The following is a 24334-nucleotide window of genomic DNA, read 5'->3' as shown; positions in this document are numbered from 1 at the left end:
TTGAGCTGGTTCATGCGACAATAAACATTAATTTTGGTTCTCCGATAAATATAAGAAAACGTGTCGGTATCGATTTAGTTCTTATAACAACATGGTTGTTGATATAAACACTTGTTTATTGGTACCAATGACAGTTCATTAATAATTTGTACTTAACGTTACTCTGCATATGTGTTAGTTTTTAGGTTGAAAATAAAAAAATGACACAAAAATATTAAAGAAGTCTTAACCAGCTCTAAAATGATAGATTTATATAAATTACTTGAAAAAAGCATCACTTTACATTATCAAGTGTGTGTATGTGTGTGAATATTTGGAAATTAACGAGGTCCTTCCCGAGCCAGATGCATCATTATGTATAGACCCGAAGTGTGCCCAAGCTCTCCTACCTACGGTAATGTAATTAACTTTCAAGACTCACGCAATTTGGGACGAATTTTTTTATTACAGTTGTAATTTTCATCCTTTTCACTGTTAATGAAAGATTGTTTAATTTTAATGCGGTCTTGGGTTTCGTGGGGAATACCTGAAAGAAGCCACACCTGCCCGGTATTGTTTCCACCAACTCGCATGCTGTCGGGAACGAGAATTAAACCCGGGTAACCTATGTGAGGAGCGATTATACCAACCAATGCGCTAGCCGGACAGACACTTTACAATATCTAATAAGGTAGCGAAACACTGAAACTAATGTCCTTGCGGTCTTCAATATTGTTCGCCGCTTTAATTAAAAAAAATCCTCGTAGCATCCCCCATCAGCTATAACTTACGTGTACGCGGTCTTACCAGTAATGTTTCGTCCCATTTAAACGTTTAGCAATTTTATTTGTCATTGCAAATTTCATATTTGTAAATAATATCAAATATATAACATAATATTATACATGTTTGCTGCAATCTCTGCTTCAAAAATTCAATAAGGACCGTATGACATAAAAATTGACCAACCAAGAAGACACACAATGCATCTTTACGAGCTCATCCTTATACCATATGGCCGTTTTATTTAAATTGATCTACGTTAATTACGGCAATTTCGTATACCAGCTCTTAATCAAATTCACACTTACATTGATTTTCTTCCAAACGTGTACAATATAAACGCGATTCATACATGTCAATTTCAACAAATATAACACTATTTCCTATATGAACATTCATGTAAATCATTTGTTTGGTTTATGACCGTCATTAATTTCTTTAAACGTATAAACGTGTCCATATCCATTTTATGGATACAACCTTCAATATCGACCATCGTCGATGTGTATTGGTCAATAATATGCAGTGTCGTCAATATTGACAAGTAATATTGTTATAAGAGGCAGGCAATTTTAAACACGCGTTCGCTTTATTGTGAGCCACGCTCTTTGAAAACTGGGTTAAATGCATTTGCGTCACTTCTCAGCTTAGCCCGTGGGGTTCGCACAATAAACTTTACGCGCATGCATCTTTTTTTCAGAGCGCGATTCGATGATAACAATCTTCTTGTGATAACAATCTTATGAGTCCTCGTACAACCTGATATGACCATCGGCGTGATTTTGTTCCATAGAAAGCTGTCTTAAGCCATGTTGCAACGGAAAAGCCAGGTATTGCTTCTTTTAATTGTTTGGGTCTTTAATAACTCTTTCACCCATTAACATTCCAATCACATGGATACATTTGCCTTCAGGATTCTCACAACAAATTATTGAACCACTATCACCAGGTTTAGCAAATGGCTTAAACTCATTGGCGCTTTCGTAATACTCTTTCGTAATGTCTTCAATTACAATATTGTTCATTCCTTTGACTGTTTTCGAGTCACAGGTTGTTATTTTTCCATGCCCTGGTTTTGAACTCGCTCCCCAAATATATCCTGGACGTGATTCCAAAAAACTCGCATCCTCTTCATCAAAATTAAATAACTTGCTAATTGAAGGTCTCCCGTCCGTGTCTTTAAAACGCTTTTCAGGAATTTCAATGATAACAAGAGCTGCAGCAATATTCAAAGGTGCCGGCAAATTCAGAGCAACTTTTGGACTCAAAATAGGTCCTATGCGATGATATTCATTTTCGTACACAATGTGCACATCGTTTTCTTCTCCGACAACATGCCTGGCTAAAAACGCCAGCGTTGATTCGTCTTTCATAGCAAATCCTCGCAGTGTCCCAACGCCCATCGCGCGAATTTTGCTTCCCGTAGAACACTGAGCTGCCAGTGGATTTTCGTGTACTTGTCTTTAAACAGTACATTCCTGAATACCATTTTGCCTGAGTTGTGGCATAAGTTGTTTTGCGATCTCCTCGTCGGACGACTGCGTTGTATTTTGAACATATACGCAGAATGTTCCATACCTAATCCCACATTCAATTGCACCATCAACCTTTCGGACAGCATCGCAGACCTATAGATAAGCAATAAATTCTCATTATCACACCAACGATAAGTGTAATACAAAATGTTTAATGGCTGGGTGAAAATAAGCCAACATGTATGTATTAAGTAGTTTTTGGAGATTAAATAAGAGTGGGAACAAAAGTGTTATATGCAATACCTCATCCGTGATCATGGCAGAAAACCATTCAATTGTTGGCCACGCATCCAGCCAAGCTTCATTTTGGGCTCTACTGCGCTTATACATCGCAATTGCTTCAAAAATCGTGTCTTTTATGCGCAGTTTGTTTGCTTCAACCAACCCAATGTGAGCGGTCATGCATTCATCATGTGAAGAAAAAAACCCTGTCGATTAAACACAAAATCTTGGTAAGAAAACGTCAATTACAAGATTGTACATTAAAACAACAGGCACATAAATTGAATCATTGAACTTGTTCATTTAAATGTTTCGCTATTAAACATTGTAATGACCTCATTTACATTAATATTTACCTATTCCCAAAAGCTCTTGGAGTGTTTCAGATGCTTGGAAACGATTGCGACCACTACAGTTCTCAAACATATCTGTCAGTGTGACAAACAACTTGCTCTCGAAGTCACTCCTGTCAACCGACTGGAATCCACGACGAAAGATGTCTAAGACGACCATCACTTTCACTAGCCCTTTAAGCCAACGAAACACGAGTTCTTCCAGTAAATTGGAAACTAATGCCGCAAAGGAATCCTGCGTTGTAACATGTATCACGCCGTTATGTTCATCTGATTCAAGACTTTTGTTTATAAGTATCATGCCTTCGCCTAAGAGGTTTGCACGTTTGTCCGACATTCGTGCAATGTGATATTTTGCTACATATATAAGAGGATTCCCATCGCCCTCTTCTGTGTTTCTAGTTTGATAGGCCATAAAGGACATGAGGGCACACACTCATCGCCTGTTTCTGTGTGACAACATTGGTTAAGAAATGGTGCATGAGATGAACCTTGTACAGCCAAGGTCACAGTTTGAAAATCTGGAATACGCCTGTCGTCTTTAATTCCGCACTTCCTGTGAAGTCCCTGACATTTGATTATCAATGGACGGACATACTGACATGCATATTTGTACTTTGGGTATGCGTTGCGAGCGTATTCAAAACATGTAACATCTTCCTCATGAGAACCCGAATCCATTGTTGTTTCTTATGATGACTTAAGGATGAACCTGAAAAAAGTAACATGTCGACAGGTGGAATGAATATAACATTTTATCATAAAGCTGCATGGATATCTGTCTTATATAACGTTGCATGAGATATTTTTATATCAGTTCAACAAGAAGTTCTTTTATCAGTCGACGATACGAGGTAGGTCATATTACTCAGAATCATGCATAAAGTAATCATTTTTAGTAAAATCGAATCACATTTAACAAAACAAACACTTTGATACCAAGATGTAATATATATATTTAAAATGCAACTCAAACAACAAAAAACATGTTTTACAAATATTAAGCGAAAGTGCTCATGACGACATTATTACACGACAAAAATCCTATTTTTTCCGCTTAAAATTCAGCCTTTAATCAATGTTTGCATTATTTCTTAAAAATCGGGGACGTAGATTTATGATAAACAGAAAAAAAGGTTACTGCCTGATCTTTTTGTAATATATCAGGCTCGGCACGAATGACATAATGGCTCGGCAAGCCTCGCCATTACATTATTCTAAGCCTTGCCTGAGGTATTACAAAAAGATCAGGCAGTAACCTGTTATTCTCTATAACTCCAATTTAGATCTTTTGCTGTTTATATGGATAAACACACTTTTGTTAAATAGGAAACATAATCTTCTTAATCTTAAATGTTAATACTTTTTATCCAATGATATGGTTAATGTGTGAAGATGTGTGTGTGTGGTTGTGCGGAAATAATCTATAAACTCTAAAATTAAAACTATTTTTCTTACATATACAAGACAATGTAATAAGCGCTACAATTAAACCTTTCTCTTTTCAGACAAATAATCAACCATTACGAATCAAGTTTTAATATTTCAGTCTCAGGTAGTGAAGCATGATGTTAAATTTATTAAAAGATGTGTACTTATGATTCTTGAAGAAAGTCAGTCAGTAAGGGTGAATATCTATAAAAGAACAACTGAAAGATGGCAGGTGCTATCTCAGGAGGAATTAATTGTATCAGACAAAAAGCTTAATAATATGAATATAGAACATACAGAAACTTAGTTTGAGATAAAATTGTGTAATCAAGCGCCATTCGTTTATTTATATCAAATGGTCTATTGGCTATAAAATACAGGACAAAAATTACAAACAAAATGAAACAAAAAATAATCATTTTCAGAAAACAATCTTTATGACGGTCTTCGTGCCATTAAATAACAAAAAAAAGAAAAAAGAATAATATTTAAAATATTCATATATAAAGCAGGTTAAGTAATGAGATTTTTTCTTTTTGCTTAACAGCAATAGTTAAATATGATATATTTAAGTAGAACATTATTTACCTGAATGTTGAATTGAATCAGCCGTAAAATGTTTCCATTCAACATGGCGTAAAAACACAATACACAGTCTACGTTTTGAAAAACTAACATAACTACCTGGATGTATCGGTTTTCTACAATCATAAACGACTGCTTTCTCCCTGGCAGTATTCCAAGTGTTTGGGTTAGCCTTAACCCTAACCGTAACCTTAACCCGACCCCTAACCCTAACCCTAACCCAGGGTTATCTCCCCTATACCAGGCCTCGCTCGTTGTCGTCCGCTTCCTGATAGGTCGTCTCATATTTTAAATAAAAGTGGTATCTATGTGTATGTCATGGCCTTTCGATAGTTTTAAAGTGATACATGTGTGTATTGCATCGAGATATGATAGTTTTAAAGTTATATCTAAGAAAATTGCATGGTATTAGGATAATTTAAAAGTTATATCTATTTGTTTTGCAAAGTATAACAATAGCTTCACACTTCATGCACATAGTAATACCCCTAAATACGATATTACCAAGCACTTCGACCGGAGACATATGAATTTTTGAAGTACGTTTTTACTTATTTGCTTATCTGAGAGGAAAAATACGAACAATTGCAAATAATTTCACATATATTTATGTTTGATTTTAAGTGAAAACGCTTCGAAAAATAATCTTTATCAATGAAGTAATGTGGTGACTTCTGGACTCGATACAGTTTTTGTCATCTCTCTGAAAATATATTCTCTTGGGCTCCATGAGCATGAGATGATCAAGTTAAACAATAACAATAATTTAGAACCTTAAACCGCGCCTTACATTCATTACACCCCAAAATAAAAAAGTATTTACATTCGTGGAATAACGGATCTTGAGATCTTTGCCATTTAATTTTTTTTTTCCATTTATTCAGTTAGCATGAAGTGACACTAATAGTCATATACTTTTTCTATTAGCAATACAAATTTCATAATATGTGCATGCATTTGAAAGTTTCACAACATACCAGCAGTAATATCGCAGAAACTTTCATTCCGTCAGTCCAGACACTAAATTTATCAATTGCATTCTCGTTTATCACATGGTAAAATGTATGAGTTCAACATCGATCGATACACAGCAACACCATCAACAACTGTAAAATTATTGTGCCTGAAAACACTTACATCAAAATAAATGACCGTGTAGTGACGTAAGCCTTTTTTTACAGGAAATGACGTCATAGAGTACAACAAGTACGTGAAGCTCCTGAAGGACTTCCTGAAGGATCCTGAGATCGTAGAGATAGAGCTGCGCGAGGCGTTCCGGATGTTCGACAAGGATCGGAACAACACACTCAACCTGGCGAAACTCCGGCGCGCGCTGACCCACCTCGGTGAGCCGCTGTCCGAGAAAGAGGCAATGGAGCTGTGCAATATGATGGACGTGAACGGGGACCAGAAGGTCGACGTAGACGGTGAGTGTTTTGGGGTCCGTATTCACCAAACAATTCTAAAACTTAAGTGTACGAATATTAAATATTCTTTAAATTTGAAGGTTAAAAAAATGCTGTAATTCAGAGTCAAACCTGGCATAAACCTCCTCTATCTTCATAATTCTTTATGTAAAACATTTTTTAAATGACGTGATGACCAGTGGTAGCCTGTATATATGCAAACGCTGGACGTATTTTTCTTGGTACTTGCTATATTATTTATTCTTACGTCTTAGAATTGGTTGTTGAACACACGCATTGGAGCCATCTTACTTGAGGCATTTAGGACAATCTAAACTTAAGTTTTACTTTATAATATACGGTAAGTCTCCAGGGGCCAGTGATTGCTAAACTTCAAATGATAAGCTTATATTGAGTTTTAAGTTAAACTGGTATGTATGTATGTATGCATGTATGTATGTATTTTTTAATATTGTATTCTGATATACGTATTTGTTACATTTTTTTCATTCAAAATTAATTAACTATTTTTTTTTCATGATATAATCACATTAGCAACACGAAAAGTTGGCGAATTAAAAAATTTAAATCATCGCCTGCTATGCTTGACCATAAATAACTTGCATACTTTATGTTAAGAGTCGGCCACCAGATCATGTTATCACCTCCTACGGCGTCTCAGGATCTCGTCTTCAAGGAATTTTTTCTGTCTTTGGTCCTGGTTGCTTATTTTGTTCGGCCAGCGGCGTGAGGTAATCTTTCACAGACATGAATTTATGAAAGTATGTACTTTCTTTGTGTTTTTTTTCCAAGAGTGTTTGCTAGATTTCAGTTCCTTATTGCAGAACTTAATCGATTCTAGAACTCAATTGCATGACTTAAACTTGATGAAATTCTGAAAAATGTTAATCTAGACAGTATCTCGACCACGTTCGAATCTAGGAAACGTGTTTAAAAAAAAACTAAGTAATTATTTCCGCAGGGTTCCAAATCTGCTACTCGATTACACATTTTAAGCCGAGTTGTTTATATTTTCCCTACTTTTTATCAATATTTTTATGTTTTTATTTTAATTTTACGTTACGTACATCCATTAAAAAGCCAAGCATTAATCAAAGCACGCGTACAACTACATCAGCTTGCTAGTGTCGTTAGTATCAGGTAAAAGCGCTCAATGGATTGGTTTTTAAATTGTAAGTATACCAAAAATATGATCTTTAAAAGATATTCAACTATCAAGATTACCATGGATCTAAAGAAAATTGCCGAACGAACTATCAGTAAGAACGATCATTTATATGTTTGATCCTCTTAGTAACACACATCCCTTACAGCATCTGATGACTGAAATGTAACAACATTGAAGCTTTGTAAGGGGATACTTTCTACTACATCAAAAAAGATGCACCGTGGAGGCCCATAGGCAATGAAACTTTAGGGGTCGACACCCCAGGTCCCTAGTCGGCTTTGTGTCTACTAGAAGGCTCATGCAAAGTTAATTTTGTCCGTTTAAGTTAGCCTACCAGTGCTAAGTCTTGCAAGATATACAATATGACAATCTTTTTTTATAAGTATACAATGTCATTATAATACCGTAATGCCGATACGAAATCATAATTATTACGGGGTTGCAAATTATAAATGATTGGTAAGACGATTGTATACCTTAACAATTAACATGATATTGGTATAAAATAGTTGGCTTTGTCAAGTAATTAGAATTGTCTAAGTACCTAAAACAATTCTTTCGTCACGGTATCAGTCTTACAGGGCCCCTTAACCCTTTCAGTGCGGGAACCGAATTTTAAAGGCCTTTGCAAACAGTTTGGATCCAGATGAGACGCCACATAATGTGGCGTCTCATCAGGATCCAAACTGTTTGCTATTCTGATAGTATTCTTTGAAAAAAATCGAAGAAAATGCTAATATTAGAAATTCAGCAGACGACATTTTTGCAGACGACAAATTTCCCAGCATGCAAAGGGTTAAAGTCGCGGGGCCCAAAGTCAGTTGCCTTCTCTGCCGAATGGGTAATCGGGGATTGGTTGTAAGAAGTAAATAGTGAGTGGAAGGCTGTTTGAAGAAACAACTAGAGAAATTCGGCAGACCATATGTAAGACAGTGCCAGGAATGTCCATAGTGCCTGACATGTCTTCCTGGCAAGGAAGGTGGTACCAGATTTGGCAGGTAGCGTATTCAAGTGCTTTGTTCTTCCATGTGACACTTTTCCACAGAAAGCACATGGTCATCTCGGAGCATGAGGACTAGTCTGCATGGTTAAAGCTAACAGTTTAATGATGACATGATAGTTTTTTGTTTATTACTAGTATTAGTAAGTAAGAAATGTGTTGTTTTTTTCAGTAGAAAGATCCACTAACAGATACTAACTTGTTTACTTACAAAGGGGGGAATGTTTATGTGTGAGCAGTTGAGATATGACATTTACTGTTGAGAACAACTTTTGTAACAAGTTGAGAAGAAAAAAGGTAGTGAGTAGTTAAAGTATGTTTGTCGTAGGTTTATTTGGGGACAGATAGAAAAAGATGAATTAGATTTTAGAAGGGATTTTGCTACTTTATCAAATACATGTTATAAAGGGACGCAAATCGTGTGTATATATCGTTGTTGAAATTCAATGCTATCAAGGGACGTCACTCTTGTGTACGTGTTGTTGTTGTTGTTGATTTTCAATGTTATAAAGGGACTTCACTCTTGTGTATGTGTTGTTAATGTAATTTTTCTTGAGAACAGCACCTTCCGCTACCTACAACTACGAAAAATTGGCGTATAAGGAAGCTTGGCTTCTTGTCATCAATAAAAAAATTCGTAGCTTCTGGTTTGCAGCAAATTCGGAGCAGTTGGATCAAGCTTCGAATGATAAAACTACAACTTTTGACAAGCGAGATCTAGACTAGAGACGACTGTCCGTGGCGCAAGCGTTGCATATCAAACAACAAAATAAAAGTCGGAGAATTTCAATAAAGTAGAAACGCAAATATATCTTGAGCCGAAGCACATTGTTCAACATCAACGTTTTTTGCTGAAAAAAGGAAAACGGTAAAGTTCCTGAATCTAAGGTAATTCAGTGTTCAATATATCATTAATTGCACCCATGCTTACATGTTTGCACAGGTTAATATTTCGTATATATAATATCTTTACCAAATGTAGAACAAATCATGGACTCGGACTGAGAGTGAAAACGGTTAAAGAGTGCATAGCTTCACACTTTTTCAGAACAAATAAAACTTTGATGATGAACAAACTTCAGTTAACGTCCAGAAGAATGGTGGTACCTTACATTAACGACATCAGAGTTTATACAACTGCGCAAATCACCGTTGATACAATGGAACACACATTCATGTAAAAAAAACACAGACATATAGTCTTCACTGCAGGAAAATTCCTATTTTGAGCTGGTTCATGCGACAATAAACAATAATTTTGGTTCTCCGACAAATATAAGAAAACGTGTCGGTATCGATTTAGTTCTTATAACAACATGGTTGTTTATATAAACACTTGTGTATTGGTACCAATGACAGTTCATTAATAATTTTTACTTAACGTTACTCTGCATATGTGTTAGTTTTTAGGTTGAAAATAAAAAATGACAAAAAAATATTAAAGAAGTCTTAACCAGCTCTAAAATGAAAGATTTATATAAATTACTTGAAAAAGCATCACTTTACATTATCAAGTGTGTGTATGTGTGTGAATATTTGGAAATTAACGAGGTCCTTCACGAGCCAGATGCATCATTATGTATAGACCCGAAGTGTGCCCAAGCTCTCCTACCTACGGTAATGTAATTAACTTTCAAGACTCACGCAATTTGGGACGAATTTTTTATTACAGTTGTAATTTTCATCCTTTTCACTGTTAACATTCCAATCACGTGGATACATTTGCCTTCGGGATTCTCAGAACAAATTATTGAACCACTATCACCAGGTTTAGCAAATGGCTTAAACTCATCGGCTCTTTCGTAATACTCTATCGTAATGTCTTCAATTACAATATTGTTCATTGCTTTGATTGTTTTCGAGTCACAGGTTGTTATTTTGCCATGTCCTGGTTTTGAACTCGCTCCCCAAATATATACTGAAAGTGATTCCAAAAAACTCGTATCCCCTTCATCAAAATTAAATAACTTGCTATTTGAAGGTCTCCCGTCCGTGTCTTTAAAACGCTTTTCAGGAATTTCAATGATAACAAGAGCTGCAGCAATATCCAAAGATGCCGGCAAATTCAGATCAACTTTTAGACTCAAAATAGGTCCTATGCGATGATATTCATTTTCGTCAACAATGTGTACATCGTTTTCATCTCCGACAACATGCCTGGCTAACAACGCAAGCGTTGAATCGTCTTTCATAGCAAATCCTCCCAGTGTCCCAACGCCCATCGCGTGAATTTTGCTTCCCGTAGAACACTGAGCTGCCAGTGGATTTTCGTGTACTTGTCTTAAAACGGTACATTCCTGTTTTGCGATCTCCTCGTCGGACGACTGCGTTGTATTTTGAACATATACGCAGAATGTTCCATACCTAATCCCACATTCAATTGCACCATCAACCTTCCGGACAGCATCGCAGACCTATAAATAAGCAATTAAATCTCATTATCACACCAACGATAAGTGTAATACAGAATGTTTAATGGCTTGTTGAAAATAAGCCAACACGCATGTATTAAATAGTTTTTGGAGATTAAATAAGAGTAGGGACAAAAGTGTTATATGCAATACCTCATCCGTGATGTTGGCAGAAGACCATTCAATTGTTGGCCACGCATCAAGCCATGCTTCATTTTGGGCTCTACTGCGCTTATACATCTCAATTGCTTCAAAAATCGTGTCTTTTATGAGCAGTTTGTTTGCTTCAACCAACCCAATGTGAGCGGTCATGCATTCATCATGTGATGAAAAACCACCTGTCGATCAAACACAAAATCTTGGTAAGAAAACGTCAATTACAAGATTGTACATTAAAACAACAGGCACATAAATTGAATCATTAAACTTGTTCATTTAAATGTTTCGCTATTAAACATTGTAATGACATCATTTACATTAGTATTTACCTATTCCCAAAAGCTCTTGGAGTGCTTCAGATGCTTGGAAACGATTGCGACCACTACAGTTCTCAAACATATCTGTCAGTGTAACAAACAACTTGCTCTCGAAGTCACTCATGTCAACCGACTGGAATCGACGACGAAAGATGTCTAAGACAACCATCACTTTCACTAGCCCTTTAAGCCAACGAAACACGAGTTCTTCCAGTAAATTGGAAACTAATGTCGCAAAGGAATCCTGCGTTGTAACATGTATCATGCCGTCATGTTCATCTGATGCAAGACTTTTGTTTATAAGTATCACGCAGTCGCCTAAGAGGTTTGCACGTTTGTCCGACATTCGTGCAATGTGATATTTTGCTACATATATAAGAGGATTCCCATCGCCCTCTTCTGTGTTTCTAGTTTGATAGGCCACTAAAGGACTTGAGGACACACACTCATCGCCTGTTACTGTGTGACTACATTGGTTAAGAAATGGTGCATGAGATGAACCTTGTACAGCCAAGGTCACAGTTTGAAAATCTGGAATACGCCTGTCGTCTTTAATTCCGCACTTCCTGAGAAGTCCCTGACATTTGATTATCAATGGACGGACATACTGACATGCATATTTGTACTTTGGGTATGCGTTGCGAGCGTATTCAAAACATGTAACATCTTCCTCATGAGAACCCGAATCCATTGTTGTTTCTTATGATGACTTAAGGATAAACCTGAAAAAAGTAACATGTCGACAGGTGGAATGAATATAACATTTTATCATACAGCTGCATGGATATCTGTCTTATATAACGTTGCATGAGATATTTTTATATCAGTTCAACAAGAAGTTATTTAATCAGTCGACGATACGAGGTAGGTCATATTACTCAGAATCATGCATAAAGTAATCATTTTTAGTAAAATCGAATCACATTTAACAAAACAAACACTTTGATACCAAGATGTAATATATATATTTAAAATGCAACTCAAACAACATAAAACATGTTTTACAAATATTAAGCGAAAGTGCTCATGACGACATAATTACACGACAAAAATCCGCTTAAAATTCAGCCTTTAATCAATGTTTGCATTATTTCTTAAAAATCGGGGACGTAGATTTATGATAAACAGAAAAACAGGTTACTGCCTGATCTTTTTGTAATATATCAGGCTCGGCACGAATGACATAATGGCTCGGCAAGCCTCGCCATTATATTATTCTAAGCCTTGCCTGAGGTATTACAAAAAGATCAGGCAGTAACCTGTTATTCTCTATAACTCCAATTTAGATCTTGTGCTGTTTATATGGATAAACACACTTTTGTAAAATAGGAAACATAATCTTCTTAATCTTAAATGTTAATACTTTTTATCCAATGATATGGTTAATGTGTGAAGATGTGTGTGTGTGGTTGTGCGGAAATATTCTATAAACTCTAAAATTTAAACTATTTTTCTTACATATACAAGACAATGTAATAAGCGCTACAATTAAACCTTTCTCTTTTCAGACAAATAATCAACCATTACGAATCAAGTTTTAATTTTTCAGTCTCAGGTAGTGAAGCATGATGTTAAATTTATTAAAAGATGTGTACTTATGATTCTTGTCGAAAGTCAGTCAGGCAGGGTGAATATCTATAAAAGAACAACTGAAAGATGGCAGGTGCTATCTCAGGAGGAATTAATTGTATCAGACAAAAAGCTTAATAATATGAATATAGAACATACAGAAACTTAGTTTGAGATAAAATTGTGTAATCAAGCGCCATTCAATTATTTATATCAAATGGTCTATTGGCTATAAAATACAGGACAATAATTACAAACAAAATTAAACAAAAAAATAATCATTTTCAGAAAACAATCTTTATGACGGTCTTCGTGCCATTTAATAACAAAAATAAGAAAAAAGAATAATATTTAAAATATTCATATATAAAGCAGGTTAAGTAATGAGATTATTTCTTTTTGCTTAACAGCAATAGTTAAATATGATATATTTAAGTAGAACATTATTTACCTGAATGTTGAATTGAATCAGCCGTAAAATGTTTCATTTCAACATGGCGTAAAAACACAATACTCAGTCTACGTTTTGAAAAACTAACATAACTACCTGGATGTATCGGTTTTCTACAATCATAAACGACTGCGTTATCCCTGGCAGTATTCCAAGTGTTTGAGTTAGCCTTAACCCTAACCGTAACCTTAACCCGACCCCTAACCCTAACCCTAACCCAGGGTTATCTCCCCTATACCAGGCCTCGCTCGTTGTCGTCCGCTTCCTGATAGGTCGTCTCATATTTTAATTAAAAGTGGTATCTATGTGTATGTCATGGCCTTTCGATAGTTTTAAAGTGATACATGTGTGTATTGCATCGAGATATGATAGTTTTAAAGTTATATCTAAGAGAATTGCATGGTATTAGGATAGTTTAAAAGTTATATCTATTTGTTTTGCAAAGTATAACAATAGCTTCACACTTCATGCACATAGTAATACCCCTAAATACGATATTACCAAGCACTTCGACCGGAGACATATGAATTTTTGAAGTACGTGTTTACTTATTTGCTCATCTGAGAGGAAAAATACGAACAATTGCAAATAATTTCACATATATTTATGTTTGATTTTAAGTGAAAACGCTTCGAACAATAATCTTTATCAATGAAGTAAAAAAAAGCATGCCAGCCTTTTGACTACTCTGTGGTGACTTCTGGACTCGATACAGTTTTTGTCATCTCTCTGAAAATATAGTCTTTTGGGCTCCATGAGCATGAGATGATCAAGTTAAACAATAACAATAATTTAGAACCTTAAACCGCGCCTTACATTGATTACACTCCAAAATAAAAAAAGTATTTACATTCGTGGAATAACTGATCTTGAGATCTTTATAATTTAACAGTTTTTTTTTCCATTTATTCAGTTAGCATGAAGCGACACTAATATTCATATACTTCTTGTATTAGCAATACAAATTTCATAATATGTGCATGTATTTTAAAGTTTCACAACACACCAGCAGAAATATCGCAGAAACTTAAATTCCGTCAGTCCAGACACTAAATTTATCAATTGCATTCTCGTTTATCACATGGTAAAATGTATGAGTTCAACATCGATCGATACACAGCAACACCATCAACAACTGTAAAATTATTGTGCCTGAAAACACTCACATAAAATAAATGACCGTGTAGTGACGTAAGCCTTTTTTTACAGGAAATTACGTCATAGAGTACAACAAGTACGTGAAGCTCCTGAAGGACTTCCTGAAGGATCCTGAGATCGTAGAGATAGAGCTGCGCGAGGCGTTCCGGATGTTCGACAAGGATCGGAACAACACACTCAACCTGGCGAAACTCCGGCGCGCGCTGACCCACCTCGGTGAGCCGCTGTCCGAGAAAGAGGCAATGGAGCTGTGCAATATGATGGACGTGAACGGGGACCAGAAGGTCGACGTAGACGGTGAGTGTTTTGGGGTCCGTATTCACCAAACAATTCTAAAACTTAAGTGTACGAATATAAAATATTCTTTAAATTTGAAGGTTAAAACATTGCTGTAATTCAGAGTCAAACCTGGCATAAACCTCCTCTATCTTCATAATTCTTTATGTAAAACATTTTTTAAATAACGTGATGACCAGTGGTAGCCTGTATATATGCAAACGCTGGACGTATTTTTCTTGGTACTTGCTATATTATTTATTCTTACGTCTTAGAATTGGTTTGTGAACACACGCATTGGAGCCATCTACTTGAGGCATTTTAGGACAATCTAAACTTAAGTTTTACTTTATAATATACGGTAAGTCTCCAGGGGCCAGTGATTGCTAAACTTCTAATGATAAGCTTATATTGAGTTTTAAGTTAAACTGGTATATATGTATGTATGCATGTGTGTATTTTTTAATATTGTTTTCTGATATACTTATTTGATACATTTTTTTCATTCAAAATTAATTAACTATTTTTTTTTCATGATATAATCACATTAGCAACACGAAAAGTTGGCGAATAAAAAAAATTAAATCATCGCCTGCTATGCTTGACCATAAATAACTTGCATACTTTATGTTAAGAGTCGGCCACCAGATCATGTTATCACCTCCTACGGCGTCTCAGGATCTCGTCTTCAAGGAGTTTTTTTTCTGTCTTTGGTCCTGGTTGCTTATTTTGTTCGGCCAGCGGCGTGAGGTAATCTTTCACAGACATGAATTTATGAAAGTATGTACTTTCTTTGTGTTTTTTTTCCAAGAGTGTTTGCTAGATTTCAGTTCCTTATTGCAGAACTTAATCGATTCTAGAACTCAATTGCATGACTTAAACTTGATGAAATTCTGAAGAATGTTAATCTAGACAGTATCTCGACCACGTTCGAATCTAGGAAACGTGTTTAAAAAAAAAACTAAGTATTTATTTCCGCAGGGTTCCAAATCTGCTACTCGATTACACATTTTAAGCCGAGTTGTTTATATTTTCCCTACTTTTTATCAATATTTTTATGTTTTTATTTTAATTTTACGTTACGTACATCCATTAAAAAGCCAAGCATTAATCAAAGCACGCGTACAACTACATCAGCTTGCTAGTGTCGTTAGTATCAGGTAAAAGCGCTCAATGGATTGGTTTTTAAATTGTAAGTATACCAAAAATATGATCTATAAAAGATATTCAACTATCAAGATTACCATGGATCTAAAGAATATTGCCGAACGAACTATCAGTAAGAACGATCATTTATATGTTTGATCCTCTTAGTAACACACATCCCTTACATCATCTGATGACTGAAATGTAACAACATTGAAGCTTTGTAAGGGGATACTTTCTACTACATCAAAAAAGATGCACCGTGGAGGCCCATAGGCAATGAAACTTTAGGGGTCGACACCCCAGGCCCCTAGTCGGCTTTGTGTCTACTAGAAGGCTCATGCAAAGTTAATTTTGTCCGTTTAAGTACGCCTACAAGTCATTAGAATTTTCTAAAAATTTCTTAAAACAATTCCTTCGTCACGGTCTCAGTGTTTTGGGGCCATAAAAGTCGCGGGACCCATATACAGTGGCTTCTTTGGCTAATGGGTAATCCGGTATTGGTATTGAGAAGTAATAAGTGAGTGAAAGGCAGTATGAAGAAAAAACTAGAGAAATTTGGCAGACCATATGTAAGACAGTGCCAGAAATGTCCATAGTGCCTGACATGTCTTCCGGGCAAGAAAGGTGGTACCAGATTTTGCAGATGTCGCAGTCAAGTGCTTTGTTCTTCCATGTGACACTTTTTCTACAGGAACCACATGGTCATCTCGGAGCTTTAGGACCAGGAGTTAAGTCTACATGGTTTGAGGTAAGCAGTTTTGGTTTATGATTTGTTCGTAAGAAAGGTTTTTGTTTTTTTTCAGTGAAAAAACTAACTAACAGATACTACTAAACTTGTTAACTTATATTGGGGGAGTGGTAAGGTTTTTGTGTGAGCAGTTGCGAGATGACATTTATTGTTGAGAAAAACTTTTTAAACAAGTTGAGAAGACATAAGGTAGACTAGTGATCAGTTAAAGTATGTTAATCAAAGGTTTATTTGGGGACAGAATAGACTAGATTAATAAGATTTTAGAAGGGATTTCTTACTTTATCAAATTAATGTTATAAAGAGACGTAATTCGTGTGTATATATTGTTGTTGAAATTCAATGTTATCAAGGGACGTCACTCTTGTGTACGCGTTGTTGTTCTTGAATTTCAATGTTTTCAAGGTTATCAAGGGACGTCACTCTTGTGTATGAGTTGTTGATGGAGTTTTTCTTGAGAACAGCAGTTTTCACTACCTACAACTGCGAAACACTGCCACTGACATATAAAGAAGCTTTGCTTCTTGTAATCAATAAAAAATACACTTAGCTTCTGGTTTGTAGCAAATTAGGAGCAGTTTGATCAAGCTTTGAATGATACAACTATAAATTTTGACGAGCGAGATCTAGAGATGACTGTCACTGGCACAACCGTTGCATTACAAACAACAAAATTAAAGTAGGAGAATTTCAAAAAAGTAGAAACACAAAGACATCGTGAACCGAAGCACATTGTTCAACATCAACATTTTTTACTGAGAGAAGGGAAACGGCTGCGGTGCTGAATCTAAGGTAATTCAGTGTTCAATTCATCATTAATTGCACGCATGCTTACACATTTGCATAGGACAATATTTCGTATAAATAATGTCATGTCATCTTTACCAAATATAATACAACTCTCGGACTCTGAGAGCGAAATCGTTTAAAGAGTGCAAACCTTCACACTTGTTTGCGAACAAATAAAACTTTGATGAAAAAAACACAGTCTACAATTAACGTCCGGAAGAATGGTACCAAACATGAACGAAATTAGAGTTAATACAACTGGACAAATCACCGTTCATACAATCGAACACAAATTCATGAAAAAAAAACAGCACAGACATTTTCACTGTCGGGAAATCCCTATTTTTAGCAAATTGGGTCATACGACAATAAACATTAATTTAGGTTCTCCGACAAATATAAGAAAACGTGTCGATATCGATTTTGTTCTTAGAACAACATGGTTGTTGATCTAAACACTTGATTGGTACCAATGACAGTTTATTCATAATTTGTACTTAACGTTACTCTGCATATGTGTTAGTTTTTAGGTTGAAAATAAAAAAGTCGACACAAAAATATTAAAGAAGTCTAAACCAGCTCTAAAATGATAGATTTATATAATAACTTGAAAAAGCATTACTTTACATTAGCTAGTGTGTGTTCGTATGTGTGTGTGACAATTTGAAAATTAACGAGGTCCTTCCCGAGCCAGATGCATCATTATGTATAGACCCGAAGTGTGCCCGAGCTCTCCTACATAAATAGTTTTCTAGACTCACGAACTTTGGGACGATTTTTTTTTATTATAGCCGCAATTTTCATCTGTTTCATTGTTACTGAAAGATTGTTTGATTTTGATGTGGTCTTGGGTTTCGAGGGAAACCGGAATACCTGAAAGAAGCCTCACCTGTCCGGTATTGTTTCCACCAACTCGCATGCTGCCATGAACAGGCATTAACCCCGGGTCACCTATGTGAGGAGCGATTATACCAACCACTGCGCTAGCCGGACAGACACTAAACAGCGAAACACTGAAACTAATGTCCTTGCGGTGTTCAATATTGTTCACCGTCTTAATTAAAACAATGCCGCGCAGTATCCCCCCATCAGCTACAAACTATGTAATGTTCCGCCCCATTTAAACGTTTAGCAATTTTATTTGTCATTGCAAATTTCATATTTATAAATAAAATTAAATACATAATATTATAAATGTTTGCTGCTATATCTGATTGAAAATTTCAATTAGGACCGGATGACGTATAAAATGACCAACCAAGAAGACACACAATGCATATTTACGAGCTCAGCCTTATACCATATGGTCGTTTTTTAATTGATCTACGTTAATAACGACAATTTCTTATACCAGCTCTTAATCAAATTCACACTTGCATTGATTTTCTTACAAACGTGTACGATATATACGCGATTCATACATGTTAATTCAACAAATATAACAATATTTCATAAAGAACGTTCATGTAAAACATTTGCTTGGTTTATGACCGTCATGAATTTCTTTAAACGTATTAACGTGTCCATATCCATTTTATGGATACAACCTTCAACATCGTCGATGTGTATTGGTTAGGAGATCATAGCATTCAAATGCAGTGTCGTCCATGTTTACTAGTAATATTGTCATAAAAGGCAGTCACTATTATCAAACACGTGTTCGCTTTATTGTGAGCCACGCTCTTTGAAAACTGGGTTAAATACATTTGCATAGTCTCTTCCCAGTTTAGCCAGTGCAGTCTGCTCAAGATAACAAGGGACGACATTTTCCGCTTCATTGTATTTATCGTTTAAAGAAAGACTCTTCTTGACGACAATCCAGTTTAGGCGAAAAGTGCGGACTGCACACGCTAATCTGGGACGACACTTTCCGCACATGCATTTAACACCGTTTTCTCAGAGCGCAATTCAATGATTGCAATCTGCTTGTGATAAAAATCTTAAGAGTCCTCATACAACCTGATATGACCATCGGCTTGATTTTGTTCCATAGAAAGCTGTCTTAAGCCATGTTGCAACGGAAAAGCCAGGTATTGCTTCTTTTGATTGCACGGGTCTTTAATAGCTCTATAACCCATTAACATTCCAATCACGTGAATACATTTGCCTTCAGGATCCTCAGAACAAATTATTGAACCACTATCACCAGGTTCAGCAAATGGCTTAAACTTGTCGGCGCTTTCATAATACTCTATCGTTATGTCTTCAATTACAATGTTGTTCATTCCTTTCACTGTCTTTGAGTCACAGGTTGTTATTTTTCCATAGCCTGGTTTCGAACTCGCTCCCCAAATATATATTGGAAGTGATTCCAAAAAACTCGTATCCCCTTGATCAAAATTAAATAACTTGCTAATTGAAGGTCTCCCGTCCGTGTCTTTAAAGCGCTTTTCAGGTATTTCAACGATTACAACAGCTGCAGCAATATCCAAAGGTGCCGGCAAATTCAGAACAACTTTTGGACTCAAAATATGTCCTATGTGGTGACATTCATTTTCGTCAACTATGTGCACATCGTTTTCTTCTCCGACAACATGCTTGGCTAACAACGCCAGTGTTGATTTGTCTTTCATAGCAAATCCTCCCAGTGTCCCATGGCCCATCGCGCTTATTTTGCTTCCCGTAGAACACTGAGCTGCCAGTGGATTTTCGTGTACTTGTCTTAAAACGGTACATTCCTGAATACCATTTTTCATGAGTTGTGGCATAAGTTGTATTGCGATCTCTTCGTCGGACGACTGCGTTGTATTTTGAACATATACGCAGAATGTTCCATACCTAATTCCACATTCAATTGCACCATCGACCTTCCGGACGGCGTCGCAGACCTATTTGATAAACAATTCAATCTCATTATCAAACCAACGATAAGTGTTATAAAGAATATTTAATGGCTTGGTGAAAATAAGTTAACTAGCATGTATCCAACATTCATTTGCACTATCGACCTTCCGGATGGCATCGCAGACCTATTTGATAAGCAATTCAATCTCATTATCAAACCAAGTGTAATAAAGAATATTTAATGGCTTGGTGAAAATAAGCCAACACGCATGTATTTAGGTTTATTTAGGGATAAAATACGAGTGGGAACAAAAGTGTTATATGCAATACCTCATCCGTGATCTTTACAGAGGACCAGTCAATTGTTGGCCACGCATCAAGCCAAGCTTCATGTTGGGCTCTTCTGCGCTTATACATCGCCATTGCTTCAAACATCGTGTCCTTTATGAGCAGTTTGTTTGCTTTAACTAACCCAATGTGAGCGGTCATGCATTCCGCATGTGAAGAACAACCACCTATCAATCAAACACAAAATCGTTATAAGCGAATTGCAATTACAAGATTGTAAGTTAAAACAACAAATAGGTAGATCGTATCGGTCAACGTGTGCATTTAAATATTTCGCTATTAAACTTTGTGATTGCATTATTTTCATTAGTATTTACCTATTCCAAAAAGTCTTTGGAGCGTTTCAGATACTTGAAAACCATTGCGACCGCTACAGTTCTCAAACATATCTGTCAGTGTGACCAACAACTGGCTCTCGTAGTCACTCCTGTCAACCGGCTGGAATTGAAAACGAATGGTGTCTAAGACGACCATCACTTTCACTAGCCCTTTTAGCCAACGAAACACTAGTTCTTCCAGTAAAGTGGAAACTAATGCTGCAAAAGAGTCCTGCGTTGTAACATGTGTCACGCCATGATGTTCATCTGATTGCCGGCTTTTGTTTATAAGGATCACGCAGTCGCCCAAGAGGTTGGCACTTTTGTCCGATGTTCTTGCACGGTGATATTTTGCTACATATATAAGAGGATTCCCATCGCCCTCTTCTGGACATGAAGACAAACACTCATCGCCTGTTACTGTGTGACTACTTTGATTAAGAAATGGAGCATGAGCAGAACCTTGTACAGCCAAGGTTACAGTTTGAAAATCTGGAATACGCCTGTCGTCTTTAATTCCGCATTTCCTGAGAAGTCCCTGACATTTGATTATCAATGGACGGACATACTGACATGCATATTTGTACTTTGGGTAAGCACTGCGAGCGTATTTAAAATATGTTACATCTTCCTCATGAGAACCAGAAGCCATTGTTGTTTCTTAAGATGACTTCATGGTGAATCTGAAAAACGTAACATGTCAACGTGTGTGTGGAATAAATACAAAATTTTCTTTTCATTGAACACATTTTCTGTTTAAATGGATAGACACACGTTGGTTAAATAGAAAACATAATCTTCTTAATCTGTAATGTTAAAAAGTATATATTAGATATGCGTGTGCGGTTTAACGAAGTTTATGGAATTTAACATTTTATCATATGATTTAAGACAAATATTAAAGCATTACGACTGAAAGTTTTGTATGTTTTAAGAAAGATATTTCAGTTTTATGTATCGAAAAGCGATGTTATATTTATAACTATGCATGTATTCATGATTTTTGACGAAATTCATTGTTATTATTGTCACTACCACATCGCATCGTTATTTCATAATCATTCATCATTTTCTGGCAATCTCAGATCGTGCCGATATGACCTCAAACCTCGATGTCAGTTTTTAAAATGCCATGCGAGATCGCGAGATTGATTTCGCAATATCGTATCGTATTTTCTCATATTCGGCTTTGAGATTTATAAAGAGCAAGAATGCTAAAAGACGATGCGAGGAATATAGTACGGAATTGCGGTATTATTTATGTTATATTTCATCGTGATCTCCTTCGTATAGTTTTCCTTATCTTACGCGTGTAATCCTGATGTCGGACTTGTGAAGTAACCATTGACAATTACGGAGCACCGTATTTAGCCGTCTGTGACAGCCATTAACTAAAACACTTCAGTACAATCAATACCGCTATTAGTGACTAAATAACGTCGTGACATCGCTATCTTTTTTGTAGAATAATCTCATTTAGATAATTAATATTATATTGATTAAGCACATATAAATTACAGAACATGAATACAAACTTTATTACATCTCTTTTTTACTATACAAATATAAGCGTTTTACATGTATTTATTAATAAGTCTCAAGCTGAGATAAAACCTTAACCACTTCAACAACCCTATATTATAAATAGAGTTTTCCCTCGCTATTACTCATTTCGTTAGACGTTTTAGAATTGGGATAACCGATCTATTTACCTTATGTTTATTCTCTCATAAGTAGATACGCCCTCGATAAGCTGAATATTTCTCGTTGAGCACTATGATTATCGGTTTCTACTCAAAGTATACATTTAAACGATTAATAACAAATCACTGACGAATTTTAAGCACTTGTTTTTGGTGTGTATATACAACTTACTAAATCTTTAATTTCAAACTTTTTACTGAAATTTCAAACACAACGTTCTTCTTTTCAATAATACACGTTATTAAATATGGCCGCTTAATCAAGCTCTGGTTGGTTGAAATCACGTGACCATGCGTTGTAATAACGAACTGGGTTAAATTTACCATTGCAGAATGCAAGCTAGTAAATTACTGTATCTCTGCTTGTGATATTAGGTTACGTTTATAACTATGTACTTGCTAAACCTGTATCGTTGGCGAGGAAGGGCATGTCTCAACATGAAGGCTTAATAAAATTAACGCATTGTTTCGAATGCATTTTTCGCAAACAAAGTCCGTATGGATGTTGGATTTTATCATGAAGTATTTAGTTTGTATAATGTTATTGTTGTCGTTTGCTATAACATTGCATTGATGTAATAGACAATATCCAAATTCACAGCAATCTCCGCTTGGATATTTGATCACATCACACAATGCCATGAATTTTTAACATTTTAAACATAAAAATATGTGATTATTTGATGATATATTTTACTTATCAGAGTTATGTGTAATTTGTTTTTGCAGTTTTCATTTATAAATTCAAAATATATTTAGTAAAAGTCCGGTTATGCAGACTATTGACATCATAATTGTATTACATAAGTAACATTTTGCAAACACATTTTTTCTCTTCTAATCCTTCCAAAACACATAATGATAACAATAGTGGTTCAATAAGATAAGATATCGCAAAGGGGTAGTAACAACTGCAATAAGTTTGACAGAGCCCTGGAACTTTGTAATGAAAACATGTTGAATTTGTTACTGTTAATTCATACTCATATCTGTTGAAACTCGGATTCTCTTACTTTAAAAACGAGTCGATGTGGTTTATTAAGAAATCGTAGCATTCCATGAAACGTTAAAATCTTTAGAAAATATTATGTATCATCCGTGCTTGGTTATGTTTTGGAATAAGCAGTATGGTTTATAAAGTTTAAGTAATTCCACACGCCAACCACATGCTCGACAGAACGGTTAGCGTTATAAGGTCGTGTAATAAAGATAAAAATATAGAAATACATAGTATAATGTGGTATATTTATATATTTCACATTCAATCATATGATTAAATATACATGCTTATCAACTTACTACATATTGATCTACTTGTGTAAACATGTCTTAAAAATACGGGCATATTAAAGGACATCGTACAATCCATATTCCATACTTGCAGTGATATTATGGGCATTTTTCACTGTTGAATTGAGCTGAATAGAATTAACAGGTCAAAAGAGTTAGTTGAAATATGGTTACTGACCAATTATTTGCAACTCATCTTGCTACCGGTTGTTTATAAAAAATATATATTTTTTTATTCGATATCTTACGTGACTCACCCGGTCCTCTACGCCGAAATGATCCGTAAAACAAAATTGTGTCTTTTTGTCGTATGAACGAATCTGCACTAAAACTAAATTTAGGTTCACATCGTACATGCATGATCAGTTGTCAAACGAAAGTA

At 35.6% G+C, this 24334-nt stretch overlaps 2 protein-coding genes across 12 annotated transcripts in view; both read right to left on the bottom strand.

The window, feature by feature from the left end:
• Window positions 1–4916, bottom strand: part of LOC127858961 (uncharacterized) — a 75501-nt gene extending 70585 nt beyond the window's left edge. Inside the window, exon 1 of one of the 2 annotated variants that reach the window (XM_052396329.1) lies at window positions 4892–4916. The gene's annotated coding sequence lies outside the window, so the exon portion shown is untranslated. The remainder of the gene's footprint in view (window positions 1–4891) is intronic. The other variant, XM_052396328.1, reaches the window with a different exon arrangement.
• Window positions 131–22947, bottom strand: LOC127858962 (uncharacterized). Of its 10 annotated transcripts, none has more exons than XM_052396339.1 (6): window positions 22672–22941; window positions 21436–21642; window positions 11383–11885; window positions 11048–11232; window positions 10353–10897; window positions 131–1812 (listed from the first exon to the last, which is right to left on the bottom strand). In XM_052396339.1, the coding sequence occupies exons 2-6, from the start codon at window positions 21609–21611 to the stop codon at window positions 1605–1607; spliced, it is 1617 nt and encodes a 538-aa protein (XP_052252299.1). In that variant the 5' UTR covers window positions 21612–21642; window positions 22672–22941; the 3' UTR covers window positions 131–1604. The 10 variants fall into 10 exon arrangements, with proteins under 10 accessions (XP_052252299.1, XP_052252300.1, XP_052252301.1 ...); XM_052396340.1 differs by having other exon boundaries at window positions 131–2035; window positions 10576–10897; XM_052396341.1 differs by lacking the exon at window positions 131–1812 and adding an exon at window positions 2042–2369 and having other exon boundaries at window positions 10877–10897.
• Between the last annotated feature and the right edge of the window lie 1387 nt (window positions 22948–24334).

Source organism: Dreissena polymorpha, chromosome 14 (genome assembly GCF_020536995.1).
Source record: "Dreissena polymorpha isolate Duluth1 chromosome 14, UMN_Dpol_1.0, whole genome shotgun sequence".
In the NCBI taxonomy this organism is placed as follows: domain Eukaryota; kingdom Metazoa; phylum Mollusca; class Bivalvia; order Myida; family Dreissenidae; genus Dreissena; species Dreissena polymorpha.
Note: the sequence above shows the minus strand (reverse complement) of the source record. Positions and strands in the feature narration are given on the sequence as shown.

Excerpts from the sequence above, each read along its gene's own strand:
- LOC127858962 (XM_052396331.1), bottom strand. The coding sequence starts at position 21,611 with ATGGCTTCTGGTTCTCATGAGGAAGATGTAACATATTTTAAATACGCT. Across the intron at positions 20,810-20,959 it reads CCAAAGACTTTTTGGAATAG|GTGGTTGTTCTTCACATGCG; the intron begins GTAAATACTAAT and ends TTTGATTGATAG. Across the intron at positions 20,339-20,624 it reads CTGTAAAGATCACGGATGAG|GTCTGCGACGCCGTCCGGAA; the intron begins GTATTGCATATA and ends TTTATCAAATAG.